This window comes from Amphiprion ocellaris, chromosome 1 (assembly GCF_022539595.1).
Source record: "Amphiprion ocellaris isolate individual 3 ecotype Okinawa chromosome 1, ASM2253959v1, whole genome shotgun sequence".
Classification (NCBI taxonomy): Eukaryota; Metazoa; Chordata; class Actinopteri; family Pomacentridae; genus Amphiprion; species Amphiprion ocellaris.
The window spans coordinates 13,983,679-14,000,924 of NC_072766.1; the positions used below are offsets into that span (position 1 = coordinate 13,983,679).

A 17,246-nucleotide genomic window follows, 5' to 3' on the forward strand; every position below is an offset into this window, starting at 1 on the left:
GCAGAATAAGTTTTTAGCTTTTTTCCTGGCACCCTTGCTGCCAGAAATGTATTTTATTTTTTACAAGTTGTTGTGTTTTTTTTTTACAGTGTAGGAGAATAAATGCAATGAAAATGAATGAAATGACAAAAGACAATTATCTTGACTAAAATATATTTTTATTTAATTTTACACAAAAGAAGATGATGGAAAAACTCCATGAAGTCACAGACACGCATATTCAACCCCCCCAGTAGTGATCATTTGCTCAAAAGGGTCAGCGAGGACAGGGCCAGCTGCAGTGAACCACTCAGTGTTTGGAGTATTTATTTGCTACCTGAGAGTCGAGTACATGCTCAAGTCTACAACTGAACCCATTACATGAATGTAAAACAGTATCTACCTGTAGATACAATGAAATATCATAAGACAAACCTGATCTTATTGTGCAGAGAGCTACACATACTGGGGGACTGAAAGAGGAGAAGAGTACATCAGTGTCGTTTGAATGAAGAGAGTCATATTAGTGTCCACATTGACAAGGGAGGTTCCTGGTTTTGCTTTTGGCTATTTATGGCTGCATCTGATAATGCAAATGTTAACTCTGCTGAAGTGGCTTCAGTATTGCTCAGTAGAACTTGTCTCTTCAGGGCTGCAGGGCATCACATAGTTTTCTTGGGCAAACCATCAGATAACAGCAGATGCTGAGTGGGATCCTCGACCACACAAGGACCAGGTCCAGCCTTAAATGTACAAAGAAAAGATCACGTTGCTGACTTTTACCAAAGCACCGACTTATCATCTTTGTGTCTGTGTTAACATTTATGCATGCATCAAATTTAATAACCTGTTCTAATCGACACGTGAATTAAAGTGACTGGATTAATGCTTTAAATTTGAATAGTATATCACAGTGTGTTCTATTATATTACACGGAAGGAGCGCAACACAAAGTTATGTAAAAGCAAGTTAAAAGGAAATGTAGACACAAATTTAAACTCATCTTGCAATCCAACAACTGACATACCACTTCTTTATACTGTATATTGTTCAACTTTATCAAAGCCATCAAGACATTTAGATCCAAGACAGATAACTTTGATTTTCAGTTGCTTTTTAAAAGTAAATAGATCAAAGAACTGAGTTGGAGTAATTAGTTCTGTGAGTATTTCTTTACCTTGGTACTAATGATGTAGTTTATTCCCTTTGCCATTGGCTCCAGACCAATACCCCGTTTCAGCTCCTCAGAAAGAGCAGCATGGCTGACTGGAAGACCCTTAATAAAGCTGCAGAAGAGGAAAAAACACTCAGTGACACATTTGAAAAGGGTTTAAGCAAACAAACCTCAAATCTAATAAGTAAATGTGTAATTCAACAGTCTACTAAGAGTTTCAGGATTTTATGACTTGATGATATCCACAGGTATGAGTCTTTTTAAAACATACTTTTGCAAATGAGAGGTTTCAGTTCTGCCTTTTTGATAAATGCACAATAAAAAAGTTTCACTTTGTCTTGATCAGTTAGAGCCTTATCAGTCAACTCACTCTTCTCCGTTAGTGTCAGGGGGGAAGAAATGCTGAACCGCCTGGACAAACTCAGGAACATGTTGCTCTAAAGTGAAGATAACAGCATTGGGTCCTGCATCAAAAGTGTAGGCGACCTACAAGACAACAGACAGATGGTGAGCGTCATATAAAAACAGTTTCCTGTTGTACAGTTTAAAAAAGCCCTCACAAGTTTCACATCTTCATTACACCATCTCAGAAATTCAGCTGCATGAAGTGAGGCACATTTCTAACATGAGAGAAAGGATAAAAGGGATTTTTTTTTGTGATAATATTACATAAGTAACACGACTTATACATGCTTTTTAAAGTACATTATTGTAAGATGTATACACTTAAATGCAAATGATAAGAACCGTCACAGACATTTGTCATTTGCATGATTCAGCTCTATTACCCCAGAATCATGTTCTGTGTAAATAACACAACTGCCCACCTTCATGATACTTTAAACAGCAAGTGATTTTCTGCCATTTAATGCAGCCAAATTATAATTCAGTTTTATGCATTTCATTAACTAAATCTATGAGAAAATAAAATTTAGTTTGGTTTCTTTATTGCCAAATTTGTGTCATGTGTAGAAATGCAATAAAGGTGAACACAGAACTGTATAAACAGATTTATCTAACACTGGATTAGATATATTCTCTTATCAACAACAGAAATGTAAAGCTCCTCACCCTCGTCTCCCCATAATGCTTGTTATACCGATGCACCAAGCTGATGACCTGATGAGACACACTACTGAGGTAAAAGATCGGAGGGTAAGTGTCAAGGCAGGTGGCATGGAACTGGTTACTGTCCTTCATGGTTAGCTCAGCAAATGCAGGGAAGTCCTTTCTTCGCACTGCATCAATCATTTCCACCATCCGCTCCGGGACAACAGACTGAGCACGGTGCTACAGACACACACACAAATGTTTTATGAGTAACAAAAAGTTGAGTTTAAATATTGTGTAGTGACAGACGAGACTGTAATGTTAATATAGTGAAATGCAGAGTGGAGGGTGAACAAAGTACCTTTAGTAGACAGCTTGTTTGTACGCTGGTCTGCATCCCAGAGGTGCTGCCTACTGGCTTCCTTTCTGCACTGGCCTGTAACAAAGTAGTCAAACTTTTCACTGTTCTGAATGAAAGCATGCATTTTCTATACAGACACTTTCTCAACATTAACAAATATGCCAGCACATTTCTGACTCACAGCAGAACTTTCATTATCATTTTGTCACACTTGGTCTCACTTTCATACACACACAATCAGACCTACCACTACTACAAGGATTCTGAGCTCAGGCCAGTGAGTCTGTGGCTCCACCTGCTGGGCTAGACTGTCCTTCCCATCCTCTTTTTCTCCCATGATCCACTGGACAAACCCTCCATACATGCTCCTGCATGCGCTGCCCGAGCCTTGACGAGCAATCCCAGACAACTCTCCTTCCACGCCAAACACCCGAGCCAGAGTGTAAACTGCAGCAAGGGGACAACCAAAGGAGAAATTACAGCGGAAACTGGCATAAAGTGGAGATTTATTAAAGTAAATGTAAATACTGTTATTCTTCTGTATAACAAAATTATCTCACCTAATAAAAAAATCACTTAAATTTACACTACAATCCATATTGAAGAACTGACTAACACAAGTGACATAATGTAAAGTTTCTTATTCTATTCTGAAAGGCAGTTATTGGATTTTCCATAAAATTTGTCGTCTGGAGTCATTAGTGTTCAGAAGACATGCAATGAAACACAGCTGACACACTCTCACCTAGACAGGCGAACCCCGCAGCTGAAGAGGCGAGTCCAGCTGCTGTGGGGAAGTTGTTCACTGAGCAAATGTGGACTTTGTGTGACAAACCAGTTGAATCCAAACTAGGGTCTCCATCATTACGTCTCTTCCGTGCTAGTCGTCGAACTAAATACAGAATAAATCAAAAACAGTAAATGACATTGTAGTCTACACACTTTATAACTCACTATTAGTTGTAAGTATAAAAATAAGACAGACGTGACTCACTCTCTCTCAGACAGGACTGTAGTCTTGGATGAGTTATGTCCTCCTCTTTGCCATTGAGCCATATTCGATCCTCTTGAAAAGATCTGCTGGTTGCAACTGTTGTGGTTGTTTTGAGCTAATCAAAAGAAGTAATGCAAGGAAGATCAGCAACAAGCTGTACCTCTCTCATCAATAAAATAATGTTAGATCTGAAGCTTTGAAACTATGTGCACATCATAGGACAATATCCATGCGACTCAGGCATATTTAAAGCAGGGTCATTTCATTTTTTCAGTGATCAGAGCCACCAAATATATGATATCTTCCAATGTTTCATGTACATTTTTCATATATATCTTTAACAGAAATCAGTGTCACAGATATTTTGCAGGAGTGAGTTCACAATGCATGAAATTGGATTGAATAAAATATATCAAGACTGGCCATCCAAACTGACTACAGTTAAACACAGATGCTATGAAAGCACAATTTAATTAACTCCTTTTAACATATTAGTTTAAGTGGTCAATATATGGCATGAAAACACGGCGGTAGTTCTGGAAAGGCGCAATCAGCAGAAGGTTTGCACTGATAAAAATATCGGTTAAATAAATACCTGGTCCTGATGTAATGTGACACTCAGGGATGAGTTAATGGGTAGAATTAATTCTTCATTTCTCTTCCCCCCTGAAAAATAAGTAGGCTTTAAACGCGATACACAACTGAGCTAATATCAGCATGACACTATGACATAATCTAAACAGACTCAACAGTAGTTCATTCCTTTAATGGCAACTACTCAGTGAGACATTAAGTCACTACACACATTGCTTTCGATTAGAGTAGGATTTAGTCATCTTCACTGCTACAAAACTAACAAAATGCTAACTTATACACGAGTCGAGGTGATACTTACAGTATTTAATGACAGCTATATTCACAGGTGCGGTGCATGTCACTATTTTTGGCTTGTCCATATTATTCTCAGGCATTCTGCTGAATGTAAAATTCTTGTTATACTGTTAAAACTACCAGAATATTCTAAAACACACTGAACGTGGATCTTCTCGTGTTTGGGATTTACACTCTGTAGCGAACACAACCTTCCTGTAGCGCTTACAGGGCAGCTCATCCGATTGGCTACTACTGAACACGTGGTTAAACCCGACCACCAATCAGAGCCCAGTTGTTTTCATCAGCCAATGGGAAATCATCTGACCACAGTCGTGCGAAAATGGGGCAAGGACGGAGACCAACCCACATGGCTGAATGTCACCAAGGCTTCATTCAAGTCCATGCAAAATTTATAAGGATTATTAAAAAAACACATAAACCAGCCTTGAAGTATTTGATTATTATGGATAAAAAATACATTTACTGTGAATAACAGTATACTAAAGCAGTAGAAATATAAATATTAGATAGCGATATAGAGATAGTTTTGGAAAACAAGTACTCTTGTGCTGTACTTGACTTGAACGGAAGTCTTCAGTACTTCTATTTTATACCATCAAACAGGTCAACTCCACTACCTGCTTCACTGCATTCATTCAGTTACTCTATTTACACATAATACATGGAATTGTCTTATTAAATATACGTGATTATACATGAACTATCAAAACTACAAATAAAATTAGCTACACCTTTTCCTTTGATTATTCAGCTGTGGCTCATTGCTGTATGCTGTCTATGGAAGCAAAGCTTGCTCATTATCTCGACTGTTATTGGATGTAGATAGAGGAATTCTTAGAGAAAAAAGTAAAATCACATTTCTCCATGCATTTTATTGAAAAAGTAGTTGGATACATTTTGCAATTTGTTAACTGTTCCTTCTGAAATTAAATTCAAAATGTCAGCCTGCGAGCAAAAAATAGCAAATCATCCATACAGAAGCAAAAAATCTGTTTTTCCTATGGTGGTGAGGATACTGTGTATTGATGCTGCAAAGTGTTCTGTTCAACTAAATGGAATAAATTTGTGTAAAATCCCAAATGGAACCCTTTCGCAAGGGCTGAGCTTTCATTAAGATGATAAAGAATCATTTTAGAAATTGTCAAGTAGAAAACCAACATTTGAATTTAAGGCTTTTTTATTTTTTTTATGTAAACCTTTATGATACATTTCAGCAACAACAAAATATCCAAGAACAACATCCTGACCTAATGGGATGTTAGTCCTGAATAGAAAACAATGCATTTCATTCAAAGAACAGTCTAGATAATATGCACCAGCAGCAGTATGTTTAAGATTTTGTCTAGTTTCTTGTGTTTGAAGAACAGATATCAATCATAGTGAAAATAAAGAAAAAAAAAGAGTAACTACTGAGAAGGTCAGGAGTGAAACAGTGCCATAAGCTGTCAGGGATACAACACAAGCAGTACAAATTTGTAGCAACTTCATTACAAAGAGGTTGCATAAGAAAACCTTTGACACTGTGTCTGCTCTACCCTCCACCACCTGCCTCAATATCAACTTAATGTCCTTGTTCTTCCGTCTTGGTATGTAGTTTCCACAGACACAAAGAAACTAGTGTAGCATCCCAGGATCTTGCTAACAGAAACACACTAGTCAAATTTGTAGTCAGAGTCCCAGTGAAGCACATCAACTCATGACTTCTTGGCTCCTTCCAGGGCTCCTGTTCAAAGTTAATAATCGTCCTCATCATCTGAGTCCATCACCCTCCGTCTGTTAAACTGCCAAGTACAGTGTATTAGAAACCTATCACAAGTGACTGGAAATCAATCAAACATGACATTTCAGTGGAACTTACTGTGACAGTTGTCTTTTTCTCTGTTTGCTGACTGACTTTCTCTAGGATCTCAATCAAGCCTGACTCTGAAATCTGAAAATAGAGAAATTGTGTTCATTGCTTTACTGGCATGTGGAAGAATCTCAGTAACATACAGAACTTCAAGCATTCAAGGTTATTTTCTCACCTTTCCTCCTAATTTCCCAAAACGAGCCATTTGAATGAGATAGTTTTCAACTGCATTTGCCTTCTCAGGCTTCACCAAAGCAAGATTGCTCACTGAAAAAAGGAAAGGAAGAGGACATCAATAAATAGGAAAGCAAAAATTTTAGTGGGCTTAAAGATAAATCTGACAGAACACTTACATCTGCCACGGGCAGACTGGTCTAGAACTTGAGCCAATATAGAGTTCCTCATATCAGTTTCTCTGTGAATAAAAACAAATAATATTTTCAGTTCTATTCGCTACTGAGACCAGTAAAAAGAAACCCGAAAAATATATTTATTAAACTGAAAAGTTATCAGAACCCCTGCTGGGTACCCCAGCTACACTTGACAGGTTGACTATTATATAAAATGTTTATAACTTTCATCAAACATACTCTATTGGAATAATGATCCCACAATAGTTAGTGGATAGCTCAGTGCAGAAACGTTCTTTAAAGTGTATTTATTTGAGTAATAAATTAAGTGACCTGTATGTAAGTAAAATGTAAAAACTATACTGGTAGGCCTTTAGATGAATTACATATCTTACCTTTGCTTGGCCTCCTCTCCTTGCTGATTATTACCATCCTGAAATAATACAGGAGACAGCACCATTACATTTAGGTTGTATTTCTGCATTCAACTAACTGCTTTATCCTTCAATCCATGTATGTTTGCACCTACAACAACTTCCAACAAGTACTGCTTTTTATGCTGTTATTTTGCTATCTAATAAGAATCTTATTTTGTCTCCCTCCTGAAAAGGTTTAACAATTGTTCTTATTATTAAAAATAAATGACTGTCTCTTAATAAAGGTTGGCGTATTGTAAAACAACCATGAATGACACAGATAATAACTCCAGTACTCTTCTTCTGTTTTTTTTGCCTTCTATAACGGACAAAAATCTGATTGTCATATTTAACAAATTTAACAGAATGTTAGTCATGACCAAACCAAACCCATATGATGTTTTTTAAATCAAAATTTGGCGTATTTCATCAAAAATGTCTTTAAAAATGTGCTGTCAAGTTAAGGTAAGAAAGCCATCAAACCATTAAAGGCCAACCAAAACTGAATTGACGCACCTAACATGGCTAAAGAATGCTTTCTACATGTAGTTATAAAATACACATAGATAGATAGATAGATAGATAGATAGATAGATAGTAGTTTGCTGCTTCTTGCTTTCTTTGAGATAGCCTGGGTTAGCTACTCTCAATTTAGAAACATGTATGAACAGATAATTCTAGTAATTAAAAAAAGTCTTTTTCCTTATTCCCAAACAAGTCAACCTGTCCATTGTCTACCCAAAACAGTCTAGCACTATTGTTTATGTTTCGTTGTTCCTTTTTGGTCAAGCAAGTGAACGTTTTGTTCACTGGAGTATAGTTAAAACAAAGCTAGCACTGCGGTGACCACTGTGATTTGGCTAATTACGGAGATAACAGCACAACATTTACACATAGCACGGCTATCTACAGTGATTTTTACACCTGAGTGACAGTTTAATTACAGGCGTCTAGTTTAGCTACATTAGCTAGCAGCACCCTGAACTCAGCATCTCCTTATAAGGCGGCAGCAAACACGCTTCCCAGCCTACTTTCAGCACTTACCCCGTGTTTTGCCTGCAGCTCTGCCATCCTTTGCCGCCTAATTGCCTCTAATTCGTCGTCTGCCATTGTTTATTACAGTAATAGAGATCTAAAACAAGAAACGGGGTGCGATAGCGTACTAAAAATGCACACTACACTTCTACCAGTGACAAGGCCCTACCCAGCTCAGGGAGAGTAATCGACATCGGAAATACTGATACAACATTCAGGTTAAAGCAATAGAGCACAGAGTCCGGACGCTATAAAAGACCTGAACGAGCTTCATGTAGTTTGTTTTACAAGGTACAAATAATGATATTTATTTAAAATGATATACATACAAAATTACAGCGGTTGGAATCAATTAATTATTTTGGCTTTAGTGCTGTCCTGAAAAACAATTTTGGGGCAGAATATCTGTACTTCATCTATTTCCATTTTGTGCTATTTTGCACTCCACTACGTTTTCTACGTTTTCTTAAACTCCACCCTTGAAAAAAAGGGCAAAGATTAGACCAGTGATTTTCAACATATTTGACTTCTGATGAATGAATTCTGAAAACACATTTTTATATCTAAACTTAGTTTTTAATTCGTTCCTTTCTCATTAATCATCTAATGTCATATTGATAGCAAAACAGTTAAAACTAAAAACAGTACTTTTGCTTTGAAATGTTATCTACATTTTGCTGCTAATGTGTGTATTTTTTGTAATAGTATCTTTTTGTTTGTTTTACACTGTATTGAAACGTTTACTTAAGTCAAGGATCTAAATACTTCTACCACTGCAGAATCTACATTTTTAGCTAGTTTCACTTTGTATAAAATACTGAAAAATTAAAGATGTTTTCCACATGGAGTGCGTTATTTGATAATGAAGATAGTGCAGATCTTAAATTAACTTCTTCCAATAGGTGTTAACAATATCGTAGACTTAAGTACAGTATATATGAATAACATGATGGCTTGTTTCGTTGCAAAAAACATTTATTGATAGTAACATATTTACGTAAATGGAGGAATCAGTCTAATTAAGCATTGTGTCTAATGAATGGGTAAGTGTGGCAGGTCAGTTGGTGCTGCCATGAATGTTCTTGGAGGAGTAGCTTCTACTTCTGATGTGTCAGCTGATGGACGAAGATCACCTCAGAGGTTTTATCACACTTGACCTCTAGCTCCCTCTGTACGTACTGTAAGAGAAACGACTCAGAAGCAGAGGAATGTGGTACTTTTGGCCTGGTTCATTTATCGTGAAGACAATCTGCAACAAAACAACAAATATGAACACGTCAACAACTACCATACTGACCGGCAAGATTTGTAACAGGATCAGACCCATACAGTTAAAACAAGGATACACTTTTGCATATTAGGTTACAAAAATAGGGCAACACCACAAGAAAACAAAGCAACAATGCACATGAGAATGACAGCTGAGGATACGTGCACCATTTTAAGCCTTTCCTCACCTCAACATAGGGGTAAAAGCTGGCTTCTCCCCTACTTGCCCAGTATTGAGCAGTTTCAAAATGCAGTTTGTACACGCCAGATGTAAACAGCTGTGTTGTGATAAGTCCTGGACAACGACCATCATCATTAGTGATCCTGTTCGGACAAAATAACATTGAAGCTCTTTGAACAAAATCATGAATTGTGTGATAGTCTTTGCGATTCTCCAACAGTTGTACTTGGTGATCTGTTTTTAGGCTCCTACCCAGTGGTTATCAAATTCCAGGCTTTAGTCAGTGGATCTTGTCGGTGAAGGCTGAGGGACATGTTAGAGCCAGGGACGCCCATCGCAGTGTTCAGGACATGTGTGGTTAGAGGACTAGGTGAGCCTGCCATTGTCGTGATCTTCAAAACCAAAAAAAGCAAGACTTTAAATTGATCAGCATAGTATTAAACACTTCATTCACACACACTGTTTCTGGCAACTGGTAGGTTTTTTAGATACAACACAGGATTTGCATGTTGAATCAGCTTTCGTAGCTTATTCCAACTTGACACCATAAAGCTTTAACCTCCTATCATACATGTAGATACTAGTATTGCTGTGTCAAAGTTTTCAGACTATTCCCATGTTACATCAAAAACATAAGCTTAAATTTGACATGAGTATTGTCGATGTTTATGTGAATTTTATTAATGGATTTCTACATCCTTCATCAGTAATGAAACGTTTGCAATGCCAGCCTTCAAATATGCCCCAGAGAAAAATAACATTATTGAATAAATATGTGATAGTTGGGAATGCAGAATTAACATCTTGCCTCAGATCACTATAGATAACTGAGATTATTTATTTTATTATTGTCAGGTTGGCAGCTGCCAGGCCCAGATAGCGCCCTCTCCCCCTCTCTCTCCTTCCCTTTCTTCCTTTTTAGGTGTTCCATGGACTAATTGCAGCGGCAGGTGTTCTGCATTACAATCATCAGCCGGTTCAGGAGCAGATGGAATGCAGCCAATCAAGCCTCACACTCTGCAATAAAACCAGACGTCACTCACCTCTCAGTGCTGGATCGTGACACAGCCTGTAACTGCTCACTCGTGTATCACAGCCCTTGAAACTACTGATTCTCGTACCTGTAGTAACTCTGGTTGTCCTCCTTCGTCCTAGCTCCAGATCCACCTGCTCCTACTTGGACTCACCTGGGTTCTCCGTCGCTTCCCTCTCTTGGTTCCTTCAGCACCAGAGATTCACTCACCGGAACTGACTCGACCACTTGGCGTTCTCACCATAACCTACCAACCGCTGCAGTTTGCCTTGGATCACACGCACCCAGAGGTTTCCAGTTAGAGCCCAGTCCGAGCATCAGCTATTTGAATTGTTTTGTAATTTGTTTCTGATAGTTATAGAGTCGCTTCATATTAATGTTTCAGAGCCTTAGTAGTTGAAGTTATAGTTCGTATCATAGTTGCCTGCGTAATTTGCGAGCCTACAGTTTCGTTGTAGTTTTGAGTCGCGAAATCTTAGAATTGTTAAAGTATTAGCCTTTCTTGCCAGAGTCTTACCCACCGTGAGTTGGCGCCCTTAGTTTTTGTAATTAGTCCTCCTCGCCACTAGTTGTAGTGAAGTGCCTTTCTTGAGTTTTCCTAGGATTAATTCTGGTTGTTATTTTCCTACTTCGACTTGTAGTCTGCTCTCAGTCCTGAAAATAAACACCTCAACATCACACCAGTGTGTCTGCTTGTTTCCTGCGCTTGAGCTCCATTGTAACAATTGACTACTTGTGGGTTTGTCTGTCTTCTATTGACATTTCAAATATTGGAACAAAACCAGCAAGCTGAACAAGCGAATTGTGATTAAATACATAAATCATTATGAGAATCAAATAATCCAAATTACCCGTAATAGGTACAGTACAAGTTGGTCTTTGATACTAATAATAACATGTCTGACAGTAGAATGGTGGTAAAAAGAAACCTGTGAATATCATTTTATATGAATGTTCACAAATTTAAACAATTTTATTCAATCAAACACAAGATTACAGTATTGGCTGTTACTATTGTCTCCTCAGCCAACGGTAATAAAATATAGTGTGGTGCAACACTACACTTTAAATATTAAGGTCTACATGTCCTTACATTTAGCTGGTTTCATGAAAAATCTTACATTTGCATTGTATTTTTCTTAAGTTTTGTGCTTACCTTATTTTCAGGCAAAATATGACCCTTCAGTTGCTGCAGTCTGAATGCACTCATGTGCACTGATGAATGAAATCTAAACTAGGTCAGCAGTTTTAACCAAGAAATGTAATTTTACGGTTTATTTAACAGCATCCGATTTTGTCTCGCATTACCCACATGAAGTTCTGCACGGTGCCCCTTTCTGTATGACATCCAGTGCTCATGGGCTTATCTTTCTGTCAACAGAAACTGGTTGTGCAAGAGCTCCTTTTTTGTCACACTTTGTGTTCAGCACTTTGAACTCAGTGGAAGTGGATGATCAAAGTGGGTTTATCTTGGGCTGAGGCCTGTGCAGATCAGCACAGAATGATGATATTAAAACCATCGAAGCCATTTTTACTTTCCGACACTGGTATGTTTGACTCCAGGGTTAATAAACCATCAATACCCAGTCCAAAGCTTCCTGCTTGAATGATTTCACTGACATGATACCCCCAAATTCAATTCTAATAATATTTTTACATGTGAGTGCTCTTGTGGAGCTAAATGTTGTTTATTCTGATTCTAATGTCAAACTAACAGCACATGTTGACATCTGATCCCAAGAAAACTATGTGCCTCAAGGAGCTTAATGTGCATCACTGGTCAAGTTATGGTGAATTTGTATAAAAATTGCTGTGGGGCTCACTGGTACTTCTGAACATTTATTGAATGATACTGTTCTTATTGAGCAACTTCAATCTCCTGTGTTTGGGTTGCTTTCACCTCTCACTGTAGCATAAATTGAACTGAAAACTAGCATAGGCCCTTTTCTCCCTGTGTGGTTGTAGTATCTCAGCTCTGTAAATCTGTTCCTGAGACGGCTGCTGCTGAGGAGACTGCAAGTGAACATGATGCTTTTAGTGTAAAGTGACTTTGTTTCAGGATACCAGAGGCTGGTCACAGCAACAACAGACTTGAAGCAATATATTGAATTCTTTTTCAGCATCTTTGGTAAATGTAATCCTTTACTTGCCTCTGACCCGTGCAGCTGCCACATTGCTGGATTATGACATAGAGGTTTAAATAGAGTCTTTTCAGTGCTGAATTGGAAACTTGCTTTGGGTGGAAAATGCTGGCGTCTGAGTCCAGTTCATGTATCATGTATGGGATCACATAGTTGCCCTCAAAGCCGCACACGCATTACGAATGCTACTGTGTACAATCTCCTGAGGGTCAGATTGACCTCTGGATAAAATCATCTCAGCAGAGAGTAAAAGAGATATTGTGGATCTGCTCTGACTCGCTGCAAGCAAGGGGATTTTTGCTTACCAGCTCTCCTCAGTTCTGTATGGATTATGGTGTGGAAGCAGTAATTGTATTGTTTTCAATAGTCTCAAGGTTTCCTACTGGATTTAATTAAACAACGATTAATCCTGCACATTATTTCATATTTTTTTCCCCCCAGTGTTTGTTTCTCTTCCACTCAGAATAAAAACACACCACCACAAACTACATTTATACTCAATATGAAAATACTTTTACTACAGTGACAATGAGTATTTCCACTTGGCTTATCTTAAGAATGCAAACAAAAACATGTAACACCATAGGAATTATAATAACATCATTGTTTTTCCCTTAAAAAACACATGAGAAGTCCTAAAGCAAGATTAAAATCAGACAGCTAAACAATTACAGTAAAGTATACAATAATACACAATATTACACACTGACCTGGGCCTCTGCACATCTTAAAGTGCCAAATACATAGCGGAAGAGAGTCGTGACATTCCTCTAATACACTTAACACAGAGAAAGTGCTTGTATGTCTGAAAAGTGTGACAGGTTGAACATGTCTTTACACATTCTGGAGGATCATACTGATACATAAAAGCAGAAAAACAAACTTTTCTGAATGATCATCCAGCTAAATGCTGATATCAAAGAGGTTTACAATAAAGATAAAGTGTGAAATGAGTGTCAGCAAAAAGCCTCATTTGAAAGTGAGCAGGTTTGAAAATACTTTGAGATACAGAGAGTGAATTTTCATTTTTCTGCAGATGCACAAAATAATCCAAGTATAGTCTTATTTTGAAATAACATTGTATAAGGAATATTTAAACTCATGTTTACATGGTTTTCATCAGTTTGTGTACTATCCAGTTAAATAACTTCATAAACAGAATTTTAAATGCTCCAATTTTTCTTTAATGTTATATCACTTTGATGTTTCTTTCTTGGAAGAAACTCTCCTAACAACGCTATAAATAAATTACTAATATGTGTGTAGTTTGATACTGGAATATGTGGCATGTTTTCAGCAGAAAACTTTATTCTAACATGACTGGTAACTGATAAGCTGGCATCAATGTGATTTAATCAGCACATTATATTGTCTCACCTAATACAGATTAACACCACCATTTTTTGATTAATACTAGGTAGGTAGGTAGGTTAAATTCACCACTCTGCTTCCAGCTGTCCTTTCTAATTACTTTCTAGATACTATCACTGTCTTGCTCACATGCTTTCAGACCAACCTAAAGAATTCTTGTCAGTCAGATATGCTGTGTATTTTTCTAAGCCACCTGTGTCAGTGTTTTTGGAAAATCAAGCTACTGTGGTACAAATAAATGTTTTATATTTTATGATATGTGCACCCTATGCTGAGGCTCTGATATGGGTGTTAGCGCGATGGTTTATGTTCTCTTCCTCCATGTTTGGCACTTAATCCGTGTCGTTTTCTTATATTCCTCCCTCATATTTCCTCCTCAGGGTCAGAGCTGTGGTGGCTCATCTGTGACAGACAGACAGACAGCGAGAGAAAAACAAAGAGGTACTTCATTAACTGCAAGCTCAGTATGACTCGGTAAAATGTGGTTGTGCAGGTATAGCTTGATTTCACAGTAGGAGTCTTGTTCTATGTCCGCGCACCTCACAAGATGGAATCATGTGCTTGTCTTGTTTAAAATAACAAAAATAGTGCTCTCTTGAATTTTTTAAACAATTCTTTTCCTTATTATCTCTTTAGACAAATTAATATATTTTTCACCAAATGAAAGAATTCGGACAGAAAAAAAGCAGCTGCTTAAGTGTTTACTCATTGGACAATAAAACCAAGAGGGCTGTCCTTCACAATTTTAGTCTACTGCAAAAAAACAAAACAAAAAAAGAACACAGTCTTAAGGTGCGTTTACCGTGTGGTGGTCGTCATCGGGCTCCCTCAGGTCGGGGCTCTCCCTGTGGATTTGATGGCGGGAGCTGGGAGGGGAGAGGGAGGAGAGGGAGTGCTCTGGGCTGCTGGCTGACAGAGGATATGGTGAACCAACTGGACTGTCATCTCTAAGGGGAGACCCTGGAACACAGGAATAAACAGATGCACAAAAGGGGATTAAAGAAAAAAGTTTCAAGGGTCCTGTGTGAGTGGGGTTGTAAAGAAAGCACACTCTGGGTCGACAACATTTCACTGACTTTGTACAAGATGACAGGCAGAAAACAGGAGTGGGAGTGACAGGATGAAGGACAGATGTGGAGATAGTGAGAGGGAGGTGAGAGACAGCAGAGCCAGATAGTGAGGGATGGGGGAATCAAGTGGAGCTGGAGGTAAATTAATATGAAGATAAGGGCTATCAATTGCCCAAGGTCATCCAAAGTAGAACACACACACACATACTTTTCTCCAGGGTTGTACAGCCACATCCTGTTAAACTGCAGAGGGACTAGGTCATGTCTTCTTTTTAGGACACTTTTCTATATGCATATGCAGTCTGATGTGATGATATTGACTTCTAGGTTCGAGGTTAAAACACTTGAGTCAAGAACACTTCAGTGTAGCAGTGACTCAGGCTTTGTAGCTCAGAGGAAGCTGGACTGCTCCAATTGAGTGGCCTTAACTGCTTTTCAGTTTATAATCAGTTTAATTAAGGCTGCAGTTAAAACAGTTTCCTCAGGGAGGATAATAAAGCTTTAGCCCGTTCATTCCCTACACTGTTACTGTTGTTGGCAGTTGCAGTTATGCTCAAAAGTCCACATGAGGGCAGCAACACCACTTATCTCTGTACTATGTGTAGTAATCCGCTGTTGTTCACGCTCCCTGATAATTTGTGTTTTCTGAAACCCCATCAGTCAGTTACTTCAACCACACTGTTTGTTCAGCATGTTCCATAAATTGCTCACCACCATAAATCCACAGACCTCCACTCTAAGCAGATATTGCCCTGGATTCAACTTTAAAAAAAAAAAAAAACCTGACTGGGGGAAAATAATTGATTTGTCAGGTAAAACAGGAGTGGCTCCATCCGCACAGTGCATTTCCCTTCCCCCATTTTCCCTGCAGCACAGATCAGGTGTCATTTAGATTGGGGTTGTGACTGGAGGAGCTAATCAAGCAGAAATCTGAAAGTTGCATATTGCCGGAGTCGGCCTCAAAATGATTTTGAGGTGCCACTAGATTATCTGTCATTTGATCTCACACCCATCTGCCTCCACTGTCTTTCTGAATGAGCGTCTCACCTTTGTGGTCATTCCTCTGTGTGTCCATCCTGTCAAGACTGTCAAGCAGCCCATCGATCTGTGTCTTTATCAGAGTCAGCTCCTTTTTAATCACCTGCAACTCCTCCATCCCCACTGCAGGGACACAGAGCGAGAGAATGTTAGTGACATTAGGAAATTACAAAGCCTGGAATTATCTTTTGGAAGAGTTTTAAAGGGACTCCAGCCAATGTGTGGAAACGCTAGAACAATATATGTAGCCATTGTTAGTTCAGCACTGATAATGTCATCTAGAGTTCAGCATTTTGGGAAATATATAAATCCACTCTCATATCTGTGCAGTGGATATGAAGCCACATCATGAAGCAGCTTAGAAACAGCTGGTCTTGCTCTTTCTAAAGGTAACAAACCTTGTCTGCCCCTCTACTAATGATCATGTTTTCTGTGTAGATTCTCAGTCATCCAGGTCACTATAATCCTAAGAGGTTCAGTAAAAAGCAAGAGGACTTCTCTTTTTGATTCTTTAAGGAGGATGAAACGTGAAACATCTTCATGAAACAGAAGAAGAAAACGGTTGCTTTTTACAAAAACTCTCAGGAATGATGATTAAATGCTATCGTTTTGTTTAATTTAAACAAAAAAACTAAGCATAAAAATGATAAGTTGTGGTTTTACATGGTGTCGTGTGTACTGCTATATCTTGGCCTGAAGCAGCGACTTTCTGGAGTCTTTTCTTCACAGTGAGACTCCAAGGAATCACTGTCTTAGTGCTAAGCTAAACTAACTATTTAAAGCTCCAGGTGCTTTATGCAGCATACAGATCTGAATGAATGAGATGAATATGTGTAGTTTTCAAAATTTCCAATTATCCTGGCCATGAAGCCAAAGTACACATAGCACAAATGCCATTTGGGGTATTTTAATTAAAACAGTGCACATTGGCATTGTCTGAGATTTAATGAACTTTGACTGCATGTTCAGAATTTATTTATTTGTTTCTGATTTGCCACTCAAAACCAGAATATGTGTCATGCAGTCCTGGCAAGAATGCAT

The 17,246-nt window shown here is 38.2% G+C and overlaps 4 protein-coding genes across 6 annotated transcripts in view; all 4 read right to left on the bottom strand.

Annotated features, from left to right (window-relative positions):
• Positions 1-136: 136 nt before the first annotated feature.
• mvda (mevalonate (diphospho) decarboxylase a) lies at positions 137-4,624 on the bottom strand. The gene is made up of 10 exons (XM_023283295.3): positions 4,454-4,624; positions 4,154-4,224; positions 3,559-3,673; positions 3,310-3,456; positions 2,812-3,011; positions 2,565-2,639; positions 2,225-2,443; positions 1,524-1,639; positions 1,157-1,265; positions 137-722 (listed from the first exon to the last, which is right to left on the bottom strand). Exons 1-10 carry the CDS (start codon positions 4,527-4,529, stop codon positions 642-644), a joined length of 1,209 nt encoding a protein of 402 aa, XP_023139063.2. The 5' UTR covers positions 4,530-4,624; the 3' UTR covers positions 137-641.
• Positions 4,625-5,304: 680 nt separating this feature from the next.
• On the bottom strand, positions 5,305-8,292 carry pdcd5 (programmed cell death 5). Its single transcript, XM_023283292.3, has 6 exons — positions 8,112-8,292; positions 7,047-7,084; positions 6,655-6,716; positions 6,477-6,568; positions 6,311-6,382; positions 5,305-6,233 (listed from the first exon to the last, which is right to left on the bottom strand). The coding sequence occupies exons 1-6, from the start codon at positions 8,175-8,177 to the stop codon at positions 6,186-6,188; spliced, it is 378 nt and encodes a 125-aa protein (XP_023139060.2). The 5' UTR covers positions 8,178-8,292; the 3' UTR covers positions 5,305-6,185.
• A 764-nt stretch (positions 8,293-9,056) lies between these two features.
• On the bottom strand, positions 9,057-11,941 carry LOC111577167 (5-hydroxyisourate hydrolase-like). Of its 3 annotated transcripts, none has more exons than XM_023283296.3 (4): positions 11,742-11,941; positions 9,805-9,944; positions 9,560-9,695; positions 9,057-9,351 (listed from the first exon to the last, which is right to left on the bottom strand). In XM_023283296.3, the coding sequence occupies exons 1-4, from the start codon at positions 11,793-11,795 to the stop codon at positions 9,262-9,264; spliced, it is 420 nt and encodes a 139-aa protein (XP_023139064.1). In that variant the 5' UTR covers positions 11,796-11,941; the 3' UTR covers positions 9,057-9,261. The 3 variants fall into 3 exon arrangements, with proteins under 3 accessions (XP_023139064.1, XP_035810119.2, XP_023139065.1); XM_035954226.2 differs by having other exon boundaries at positions 11,898-11,921; XM_023283297.3 differs by lacking the exon at positions 11,742-11,941 and adding an exon at positions 11,107-11,650.
• A 1,275-nt stretch (positions 11,942-13,216) lies between these two features.
• si:dkey-234i14.2 (heterogeneous nuclear ribonucleoprotein C) overlaps positions 13,217-17,246 on the bottom strand; it is a 37,447-nt gene continuing 33,417 nt past the window's right edge. Inside the window, exons 5-7 of the mRNA XM_023283301.3 lie at positions 16,215-16,328; positions 14,900-15,057; positions 13,217-14,499 (exon numbers count right to left, since the gene is read on the bottom strand). Of these exons, the coding sequence (XP_023139069.1) occupies positions 14,461-14,499; positions 14,900-15,057; positions 16,215-16,328 (311 nt within the window). The 3' untranslated portion in view covers positions 13,217-14,460. The remainder of the gene's footprint in view (positions 14,500-14,899; positions 15,058-16,214; positions 16,329-17,246) is intronic.

What these genes read in the sequence shown, in the direction of transcription:
- LOC111577167 (XM_023283296.3), bottom strand. Translation starts at nt 11,795, where the DNA reads ATGAGTGCATTCAGACTGCAGCAACTGAAGGGTCATATTTTGCCTGAA. An exon ending in ATATTTTGCCTGAAAATAAG is followed by an intron (nt 9,945 to 11,741) that starts GTAAGCACAAAA and finishes TTGGTTTTGAAG; the next exon opens with ATCACGACAATGGCAGGCTC. An exon ending in GCTTTTACCCCTATGTTGAG is followed by an intron (nt 9,352 to 9,559) that starts GTGAGGAAAGGC and finishes GTTTTGTTGCAG; the next exon opens with ATTGTCTTCACGATAAATGA.
- pdcd5 (XM_023283292.3), bottom strand. Translation starts at nt 8,177, where the DNA reads ATGGCAGACGACGAATTAGAGGCAATTAGGCGGCAAAGGATGGCAGAG. An exon ending in TTGGGAAATTAGGAGGAAAG is followed by an intron (nt 6,383 to 6,476) that starts GTGAGAAAATAA and finishes CTCTATTTTCAG; the next exon opens with ATTTCAGAGTCAGGCTTGAT. An exon ending in AGAAAAAGACAACTGTCACA is followed by an intron (nt 6,234 to 6,310) that starts GTAAGTTCCACT and finishes TGTACTTGGCAG; the next exon opens with TTTAACAGACGGAGGGTGAT.
- mvda (XM_023283295.3), bottom strand. Translation starts at nt 4,529, where the DNA reads ATGCCTGAGAATAATATGGACAAGCCAAAAATAGTGACATGCACCGCA. An exon ending in TCAGAATCCTTGTAGTAGTG is followed by an intron (nt 2,640 to 2,811) that starts GTAGGTCTGATT and finishes ACTTTGTTACAG; the next exon opens with GCCAGTGCAGAAAGGAAGCC. An exon ending in ACTACATCATTAGTACCAAG is followed by an intron (nt 723 to 1,156) that starts GTAAAGAAATAC and finishes TGTACATTTAAG; the next exon opens with GCTGGACCTGGTCCTTGTGT.